The sequence below is a fragment of the Micropterus dolomieu genome, linkage group LG03 (genome assembly GCF_021292245.1).
Source record: "Micropterus dolomieu isolate WLL.071019.BEF.003 ecotype Adirondacks linkage group LG03, ASM2129224v1, whole genome shotgun sequence".
NCBI classification, from domain to species: Eukaryota; Metazoa; Chordata; class Actinopteri; order Centrarchiformes; family Centrarchidae; genus Micropterus; species Micropterus dolomieu.
The window spans coordinates 6043784-6054629 of NC_060152.1; the positions used below are offsets into that span (position 1 = coordinate 6043784).

Below are 10846 nucleotides of genomic sequence, written 5' to 3' on the forward strand. Positions count from 1 at the left end.
ATAAACTTGTTCTATGCTCTATTCCTATTCTTAAGCATACTGGCCAATAAAGTTAATTATGATTGTTGATTAAGGGCTGCTTTCCAAGGTCAAGAGTGAATTTCAGTCTTCACCTTCTAATCCAACATGGACAAGAACTCCTTGCAACTACTAATGAACCTTGTGGTGAGACTAATAAGTAGCCGATAAGGAGATTTACTGCTTGTCTAGTTCTAAGGCCCAAAATCTATTTTCCCTGGTATTCATCTTTCTGCCTGCATGGATGGTCTGTGATTCTGTGGGAGTTCCCACCTGAGAATAATGTGGACTCGATGCTTTTAAGCAAAGTTAAAATAATGCACGACAGAATATCCTTGCCATCCGTCTATGAAACAGTCTAATGTACAAATAAACCATGTTAACTTACGGAAAAACACCCCATTCAAGCAGCGCTCAAAATTGTCATTAGGAATTTATTTAAAAGGCAAACACAAGAAACACAGAAAGGATGAAATTCCAACCGCCCTGTTTTTTGGGACGCTACATGGCTCGCCAATTTGTCAGCTCCACTCCAAAATAGTTCACAAAAGGACACGCAGGCTTATAAAGCCTCTCACACCAAGAAGAGATCCTGGTGAAAGCAGCATGCAGTAGCTCCTGTGCCCCCTCCCCACCCTCCTCCTCCTCCCTACTCCATGACTAAGTGATTTAGCCAGCTCTGGTGCAGGCCGCCTCTCACTTACAATGCCTCCCTAGGTTAGTGACAGAGCGGGGAGGGTGGCAGAGAAAAAGAGAAAACCCATTTACAATGCGGCTTACACACGGCCGTCCCCCCACAGACGGCGCCCATCCTTGGATTGATGTGTGGTATGCATAGTTTTTGGGTGCAATTTGGGCACCAGAGAGAGGAAGAAAGAAAGAGGGCAAGTCTGTTTATGTCAGAGGGTGTAGGAGGGGGGTTACGAGGCTCAGGCTGTCTGTTCTCTCGCCCTCTCTTTGAGTCAATAGTGTTCCGGCAGCTGAGGTTCTTTATGAGGGGAACAATCTGGAGGGTCTTGTCAGAGTGCCGAGCAGCTGCTGTTTTCTGGCGAGCTTCTTTCATGGACCACAGGCCTGGAGTGGGCTGGTGAATACAAACGTACAAACGTACACCCTCCCACCCTCCTCCTCCTCATCACCCACCACCCCTGCCTTCTCCAATTCCTCATCCTCTCCCGCAAAAGACACCCCTCACACTGAAGCCTTCCCGCACAATGCCAGTGGCACAGAAGAACATGAAGAGAGCAAGAGAGTGTTGTTATTGTGTGCTACACTCTTCTCCGTCACCCGGGGTACCGTCCTCCCCCCCCGGAAAATGCTTTCATGAGGTATGTGAAGATCCATTTGTAAGACAAACACTAACGTTAAATAGAGTATTAAAACACAAGCCACAAAATATAGCTCAGACATATTGGCACCTGTGATCACATCTTTACAACCTGATGTGTGAGTGGACATTTGATTTAAAGATCACAATAAAACCATAATGAGCCTGATTCAGGTTAGATTGGAAGAGGCTGATTACAGCACAGCCTCTTGTATTTCTCCTGAGTGGGATTTTCATTAGCAGAGCAGTGAGTTTGCATTTGCTCCCTTTCTATCATTGATTCAGTTAATGAGATCAGTAACACACACTTCCTCCCTTCTTCATTTAGGGCTCTGTTACAACATTACATTCACTAGACTATAACTTAACAGTATGTCATTCTAATCAAGCAACCACTAGAGAGAAGGACACTGCTGGCACCCCTTGTCCCTTGCCTAACTGTCGGTGTGGCGGGTGCAGCAGTGAACCTGCACTGGTTGGCTTCGGGCTGGTGTTTGGCTTCAGTTTCCGACAGGCGTCTCCTGTTTAGCTACTGTCTGAAGGCACCAGGTTACCTGTGGTGTCCAGCTGCATGCATTTACACGTGCAAGCCGACACCGGGCACTCTGTGTGGTCTCTGTAATGGACATATGAAGGTCAATTAAGAAAAACAACAACGTGTAAACATAAGATAATACAGAAGTTTGAACATCCCAGCCACAAGAATACAGGGGCATCGCAGGTCCATGTATTATCAAGTTTAAATTTTTTACACTCAGAAATAAACCACAGAATAAAAGTCAAGCAAAGAGGGTTTGCCACAGGTTTATTATTTCTACCTGACAGCACCTTTGTCTGTAATAGATAACTTTAAGAGGATTAGGTTTACCATCAAAGAGGATACCATGATTGCCTCCTAACGAACTAGTTTATACTGGAAAAGTTAGTAACCCTTCTTTAGCATGATCCCATCATAGACAACACTTAAAACTTACCATTTACTTTTACATTTAATTGACAGGTAATTGATAGTAGTGACTTTTTCTGGATCATTTGAATGACTTTGCCTTCCTCAATAATCACAGAGACATGAAATGTTTTGTGCACAGCATTTGTCCACTTTGGGTTTAAAACAGGATGTCTATCCTGTCTAACAACAGGAATTACCATTGACCATGCAATAATCTGCAGAGACTTTCAGAACAGCCTTCTGTATATCTAAATCTCAGCATGTTGGATTTTTTTTTGCTAGCAACTCTTAATATCTTAAAAAATAGTCCCATTTTGCATTTTGTACTGATGAATATTAGATTTTTGCGTTTGCGTGGTTGTGTAAAAATATATATTTTCCTTATTATTGTTTCAGAAAACAAGAATATCGAAAATTAACTGAACCAAAGGCACAGGCACCATAGCAGGAACCATATTCACATAGTCATAAAAATTATCCAGACGTGTAGCATCTAGTGAGTCTCACCTGAACCAGCTGAGCATGTGGCCAGCGTGGCCACCATGTCGACAGTTGTGACACCAGGTGAACCAGTTATTGAACTGAGCAAGTTTGTTCTCTCTTGTCAAGTCCACCTTCTCATCGGACTTCCCTGTTCCTGCGAAAACAAGATGTGTCCATAAATCAATAATAATCAATGGTAAATAACTGGACTGGCCACTAAACTCCCAGGTGCTACTGACCCTAAATGCTGATCAAAGTCCACACATTCCCCCCCGCAAATGCTCAGTTTAGTTGCTCCAAGATGGTTGCCCATTACTGGAAATATCAGCATCTGTCTACATACTCCACACAGACCAGTTTACCTGGGCAATTATTAACAGGTGTGCCCATGTTCATGAGGCAGAGGGCACAACGTGGCAGGGGTTTCCTGCAGCCGGGGCAACTGGTGACTTTTGACTTGGTGGGTGAACCGCTGACACCGTACTGGCTAAAGCCACGGCCCTGGTGAGGCATTGCCGAGCAGCTGTAGGAGATAGACTTCCCACAGAAGTTGCAGCTCACAAACACCTGTCGCACAGGAACAACCACAAAGGTCGGTTGATAAGGTTCGACAAACATGAAGGTAAAACCAACAACCACCCGCTCACCAGCTGTCTGATTTTCACTTTGAGAGGAGAGGGAGATAAGCATTAGATAATACAGCAATAATCCCAACAAGCTTAACTGTGAATATTGGAATGCCAGTGATGTATCATTGCAGGTAGTGCCAAGTTTCGCTTGCAGCACCAGCGTACTTATAATCACATGTAAAAACGTTTTAGTATTAGGCTTTATAAAAGGGTCTATTAAGGTACAATGTGTGTACTGTCTGGAACAAGATGTCTCCAGTGTAAAAGGAGAAAACAACAAGTATCACTAACCAAAACACGTTTTTATGACAAGAATTGGAGAGCAGAGCCGTGAGTGTTATGAGCTTGGCTGACACTCTTAAGATCGCTTGGTTGTTAATGAGGGACTAATGCCTTAAACAGTAAACAAACAAGACTGCTTTAAGTTTGCAACTGCCCTCTCACATCATCAGAGTGTGTCATTTTATGTCAAGACACCATAAACATGCATTTATGAATATTTTAACCTCACCAGTAACCTATAATGATATTTTCATTGTGATTATTCTCATTCGTTCCAAGTATTCTTCACTCGATGTCCGTTACCTGGGCCAGTGGTTTAGAGCTGGGGTCCTGTTTGCCTCTGTGGATATCAAACTCAGCCCGTTTGTGCCAGAATCTCCATGCATCCAAGAGGTTGCGGTAGTTTTCAATCCAGCATTGCACTCGAGGGTCTTTCAAAACTTCACCTGGGGAACCCTATTAGATTACATTTTTTCTTAGCCTTGTTTCGCAATATCACTTCAGTTTACAAACACTATATGGATAGGCAGGCTATAAAAACAAATAGGAAATGTGCTCTTGAACAAAGCAGCTTCTTGTGTATATTTAAATATGTGAGGTATATGCAATTACGGCACATGTGGTGGATGACTTCTGTTCAGGAGCAGGTTAGAACAGGAAAAAAACAAAGCTAACGGGAGTTGAACGAGTTGTTACAGACCTGTTTAACAACTATATTTGCTTTAGTTTTTCTTTACAGAAACGTGCATGAGAGCAAACAACTCCAATGAGGCTTGCATCATATTGTTCTAGGAGGTGGCAAGTGTGTTAAAAATTATAACTACGACCTTTTAGAAATGAACTGGCAAGTTTTAGCCTGTGCTAAATCTCTCCAAATGTGCAATCAGACCTACAGTTCTTTTTTTCTTTGTTGCAGTTTTATGTTTAGTTCATTTGGGTTGCCGTTTAAAAGGTCACTTACTATAGCTTGTTGGGGTTGTTCACTGTACTTTCAGTCACAAGAAGTCTGCAGTTTGCATGGCACAACTTAGGTCCAAATGGCATTGTTTTGACCTCTTGCAATGAACCAGATGTTATTTTCCCTATTAAGCAGCTTATGTTACTGCAAAACTCATTTGTGTTGCAGTACAAGAAAGCTTTAATTGATAGGTTATCCACAATCTCTTCACATGTGGAAATTCATTTTTGTTACTAGGTCATGTTCATTGGCATTGGCATGAGCCTTGTATTTATATTACAGTAGATTTATTCAAAATAAAACGTGTAAGTTTTCGATTTGGCCCACAATCATGCGCATATGTCCTTTGAACAAAAAAAAAGGACTACATTTGCCTACTATTGTTTGAGCTTGTGTACCTTCAGCATGCAGAAGCTGGCAGTCTGGACATCTCCAGTACGGTCCACGTAACTCTCCATAAGGTCTACGCCATCTTTAGTCAAACCGGTCAGCAGGATGCCCTCCAGGTTGCCCGCTTCCTTCATCTCATTGGTTAGTTTGTCGATGTATCGAGGCAGCTTTATCAAATCAGACGAGAAAGCAACATAATCATGCACTGCTAAAGAAAATCAATAGGAAATGGTGTTACATGGTATGAATTATGCCTAATGACAGTATGTTATCATATGGACATAAACTGCTGTTGAAAGATTGGCTTTGTATGGTTACCTGTGCGTCGCTGAGAAACATGCACGCAAAGGCTACTCGGTCCCGTACAGCAACACAGCTCTCGTACTAAAATACAGACAAAGAATGTCATCTTCATTTCTAGTCTTTTCCACTAATTTTATTTTTGGATCACAAGTAAAAAGGGAAAAGGACTTCAATTTGCAATGGGCTTCTTACATTTAGTACGTAAAAGCATATTGGCACTAAAAAAAGATCTTTGCTTTTAAGTGTTTCTCCTCTGCAACACAGTTGTCAGGAAAAGGTCTAAAGAGATAAAGAAATATGGCAGCAGCTGGTTGGCCAGAATCTGATGCAACTGAGGGAGCAAAAAGGCAGAAGCTCTGTCCTGGGCACAGGTTAATTTTCTATGAAGCGAGTTACAGTATTGTTGACAGAAATGTAATATACATCTCTTCCTGTGCACCTGAAGATTTTGCCATTAAAAGACCATTGTAGTATTAACTACCTATTCACCATGTTAAGAATACATTAAAGTTCTCAAGAAGTGAGAACAATTGAGCGCCAATTTTAACATTCTTTCTTTCCTTGTGTTTGCAAAAGAGCCATGAAATTCTATGTTAGTAAGAGATCCAATACCAGCACGCCATCATAAGCTCCAGGCTCACTGGTGAGAAAGGCAAACATGACGCAAAGGTAGGGGTTCTTCAGCTGCAGCCTCAGAGAGCTGCACATCTCCCTCCACAGGGAGGACTTCTCGTCAGTGTAGCCTGACAGAGCCATGGCGACCACATTCAGATTCAGGTCACCTGTGAATAAGATTTAGTCAGACAAGCAGATTTATTTATTAAGTCTTACTGTAAATGCAACACTGTATTGTTCAAGGTGACCTAGCTTTGTGGCAAAAATTGAAAGTGCCTTAAATCCCTTTCTTTTTCAGAGCTACAAACAACTTGTTCTCTGCCCAGTTTTAGCTTTATGATAAGCTAATCTAAGCGGCATTAGCTTCTTATTTCGCCAACAGACATGAGTGTGATTTCAGTCTTCTCATTTCAAACTACTCTTTTAATAATGGACTAATGGTAAATTGCATATTTTAGCAAAGTTAAATAAAATACTTTCAATATCTTTCTCTGCAAAAGTAACAAAGGCAATTAAATAAAAAAAAAAAAAAATCAGACTGAGGATATGTCAAAGTAAACTCAACCACTATCATAAAGATGTTCATATTTTTGAATCAGTGCACTAAGTCAGAGCTGCTGTTTAAGAAAAATCGCCAGAACTGTCGAGATGGCTCTGTTTACACGCCCTATATAATGAATCACCCCATCAGTCATGCTCAAGAAACACTCATTAGAACACACAGCAGAAAAGTGTTTGACCTACACTGGTGGAATTTTTCTTTGTCAAGGCGTGTGGAAACAACAGTCTTCTCCACTTTCATTAAACATCAGTGCGAAAAGCAGGATGAGTGTTAACAAGTATGAAAAACAAGGTCCTCCTGCTGTTACATTTTTGAAATTCTTAAAGACTGTAATTTGATTTGTTAGAAGGCTCTGAAGAAAAGACACTTTATGTTTATCAGAGTAGTAAAAAATATATTCTGAGCAGTTTTACCTGTATGACCTGATAATTACGACACTGGTTTTTTTGTGTTTTAATCCTAGCTTTATAAATATGGCTTACAAAGGCAGGCCACTGTGAAGCGTAAGTCAATGGTATCTCAGAGAAAAAATTATTCAATTGGTTGGAAGTTTTACTGCTTCTGCTTTATTTTGAACCTGTACATGACTTAATTTAGCCAAATAAAGTAGACCAATCACATTAGAGTTGAAACAATCAGTCAATTAATAAATATGTTTATATAAAGAAAATTTATTTAATTTTTAGTCATTTCATGGTCTTACATTAAAGTACATTTAATATTTGTGGCTTTTGGATGTCACCTTGCGCTCTAGGATCCCGTGATAATATTTGTGAGTATTTATTTTTTTATTTTTGTTTCCTGATGTTTTATAGACAATAGGATTTAATCATTAATTGGGAAAATCATTTTGTTGCAGCCATAATAAATAGCCCTAGTAAATGTATTTTCCGGCATTACATGTGCAACACTGTGATTGATCTGAAAACATTCCTTCAATCAACACTTGGCTTCAAGACATACCTTCTTCCAATCCGTCTCTTCTGCACTCGCTCACCTTTCTCAGCAGTGGCTCCCTTGTTGAGGATCTGAATGGCCCGGCGGATGTCCAGGTTGAACAGAGCCACGGCGGCCGCCCGCTCCCACTCACGCTCCTGCTCCAGTGATCGCAGGAATATCTCCACATCGATGTCGGGACCCCGGCTAATCCATCCGCAGAGCCGCAGGGCGAGGCAGCGCTCCTCGCTGAGGTACCGCGGTACATCTGTCTGCCGGTCTGAATCGCTCCAGCACCTGCGGCTCTCTGTTGTGCCTGGGCGATACAGCATATTCAATCATAGATAACACAAATCTTAATGTTTACAGATACTGTTTTACCAAGGTTTCATTCTTTTTCACAAACATTTATTCATATTACATTTTCAGGCGATAACCTGTGTGTCGGTGACTTACCTGAGCTGGTCTTCACAATGTTCTTGATGCCAGAGAAGACCACAGACTGTTTGTTCCCCTGTAGTTTTAGCTCCATATCCTCTGCACACTGCTTCATATGTGATACTTACATAGGAACTGTAACTGATATTGTAGTTCAAACAACATAATTACAGCATGAAACATGGCAGACACACAATTACTCCAGAACTTTATTCCATTACTCAAATTCAAACTAGACCAGAGTAGGAGGACAGTTAAACTGCTGCTGACATTTTTACTATTTACCATAAAAACAAGAAATTATACTGACTATAGAAAACAAACCTCGATATATGAAGACTTACAGTAGGTTTTTCAATTATATCGTTTTTCTGCGTTTTAAAATAAAACCATATATCTTTTATAATCTTTTCATAAAACAAAAGTAATAAATCACTTTGTCAAGGTACATATATGGTGGTTTTCACCCCCACCAATTATCTAATTAATATATATATATTTTTTTTTTTTCTATAGATATTTTGTACAATCTATATCTAACAAGGGCAAAAACACAGTTCTGCACACCTGACCAGTTACTAAGAACAAGCTGAGACACAATTCCAGATAAGAAGGACTTCTAAAGCACAACTATTAAACACAGCATCATTGCAGAATTTTTTGCAGGAGGAGCTGTGTTGCCTTATCAACTGTTTTGTTTATCACAATGACTGTTATACCAACATAAATATAAAAACAGTATCACTCTCCCTCTAAGCAGATCTTCCTACCACATCATCATCAAAAAGGATATAGAACAGATCATACCACAACGACTTGAGCTGTGGATCGTTCCCCCCTGCCAGTTGGTGGTTCCTCCACACCTGGACGGTATCATGTCCGTACCTGGACTGAGCCCTCTGCCTCATCTTAGTGGCGATGTCTTTCTCAATTACGCTCTCCACCCCTTCAGCCCCATCCTCGACACAGTCGTAGAGGTGTCTGCCGCACGCCCACATGAGTGAGGTGGTGGAGCTCCACGCCAGCGAGATGCGTTCAAACACGGTGAAGTCAGTCATGACACGGTTGGCTGCTGACACCACCACCATGCGGTTCTGAGAGGACGGGTGCCAGGCAAAGCTGCCAATCTGGCTTTCACAGGGCTGCACGCTTCGCTCGATGATGGTGGGCTCTGTCTCGTCGCCGATGGGTGTAGGAGTGTGTTGCATGTCATACAGGCGGATGATGTTGCTGTCACGTGTCAGTGTGGCCAGCAGGCCGGTACGGGTTGGACACCAAGCCACCTAAAATAAGAAAAGAAAGCATCACGCTATTAACCACCAACTTTCTTCTTATAAAATCTAATATACTTAAGATTTCACCATCAAACTACATCTACAGAATCCAAATCACCTAAACAATTCTTATCCTACTTTAAATGGACAGAGCTGCGTCATACCTTGGTGAGTGGCTTAGGCTGCTCAGTGAGCGTGAGCACAGGCTTCTCAAACTTCCTCAGATCCCAGATGGCCACCTGGCCCTCAAAAAAAGAGGCCACTCGGTCATGGAAGTGTGGGTCGACTGTTACACCCTGGATGGCCTTGGTGTTGACAAATGTTTTCTGGCTTGTGTTTCTCAGGTCAAATATTGCGAGGTTCCGGTGCATGCCTGCCAGCAGCAGCTTTGGGTCACGAAGCAGCCAGCAGAGGGACAGGCAAGCATCGTTCTGGCCTAACTCATACAGCGGTTTGGTTACTACTGTGCTTGAGTCTAAATCCACAGATGAGAGACGAATCTTCTCGGTGGCTACACTGGCCTCTGGGGAAAACTTACTGCTAATGTCCCATATGAGGACAGAGAAGTCTGCCCTGTGCTTGTCCAACCCAGCAGCCAGCAAGTTGCTGTCCACCGGGTTCCAGGCTAAAGTGTTGCATTGGCGGGCGTGCTTGGGTACAAACTCTTTCCCCACCAGCTCTTTACATGTAGAGTTGTGGCTTTGACCCAGGCTGGTGAGCACCACTCTGCCGTTAGCTTGGCCCACAGCGAGCAAACACTCAGGCTCATGCTTTGGGTACCAGGCCACACATTTCATATAAGGTGTGTCAGAGTTAATTGCAAGTAAAGTAGCAGCTGTTTCTTCAGAGAGTGGGAGAGTTCCTGCCTTGGTTTCTGCGCTGCCCACTGGGCCAATACGGTATAGTCCCAGTTCAGAGTCACAAATGACATAGCGGTCCGGGTGGTGGGGAGACCACAGGATGTCCGGCTTGGAGCCACTCATGATTTAGAAGCAGCTAGATGGCTCTCAAAGGAATCTGCCTTCTACAATCTAAATTTTGGACAGATTGACACAGAAATTAGCACACAGATAAATACTAGTGACCGCAGTGATACTACTCACGTCACCTTACTGAAAAGGATGCAGGCTGGCAAATGCACAGCACTGATGAATCTCATAAATATGTTAAAGTAACGTTAATATGTAAATTAGCTAAACGTTTCACGTAAATCGAATCGTTACTGCTGTTGATTATAAAGCTTTTACGTTATGCCAGAAAGTAACCTGACGCTAACTAACGTTAGCTAGTTAGCAAAGTACTTGTTTTAATGAAAGAGCCATAACAAGTAAAAGTATGTAGGTCATGCCAAAGTGTTAACTTACAGTCGTTAAAACTGAAGTTAAAAGTTTGTTGACTTGCTAACTTAATTAAGCTAATGCTAACGAGTGAAGGACGAGCTAAAACATGACGGTTTAGCTAGCGCTGCTTCAGCTAGCAGTCGAAAACATTTGCTAACACTTTACAATATTAAAGATGCAGTGTTACTTACACACATAAGGAGTGATTAAATGAGCTGGTGAATTACGATTTGGCATACACATGTCGGACAGGGACACTTCCAGCCCCTCTGAGTGTTGTGTGTTACACCAAAACATGTCCGCGATTAGTGAAATGATGGAAAGGTTCCGGTTGAGCTTAAT

At 42.0% G+C, this 10846-nt stretch overlaps 1 protein-coding gene across 1 annotated transcript; it reads right to left on the reverse strand.

Moving 5' to 3' along the window:
• Window positions 1-432: 432 nt before the first annotated feature.
• mios (missing oocyte, meiosis regulator, homolog (Drosophila)) lies at window positions 433-10834 on the reverse strand. The gene is made up of 12 exons (XM_046044808.1): window positions 10696-10834; window positions 9329-10195; window positions 8684-9173; window positions 7909-8007; window positions 7514-7768; window positions 5952-6121; window positions 5355-5420; window positions 5045-5203; window positions 3992-4144; window positions 3140-3344; window positions 2802-2931; window positions 433-1961 (listed from the first exon to the last, which is right to left on the reverse strand). The coding sequence occupies exons 2-12, from the start codon at window positions 10145-10147 to the stop codon at window positions 1871-1873; spliced, it is 2637 nt and encodes an 878-aa protein (XP_045900764.1). The 5' UTR covers window positions 10148-10195; window positions 10696-10834; the 3' UTR covers window positions 433-1870.
• Between the last annotated feature and the right edge of the window lie 12 nt (window positions 10835-10846).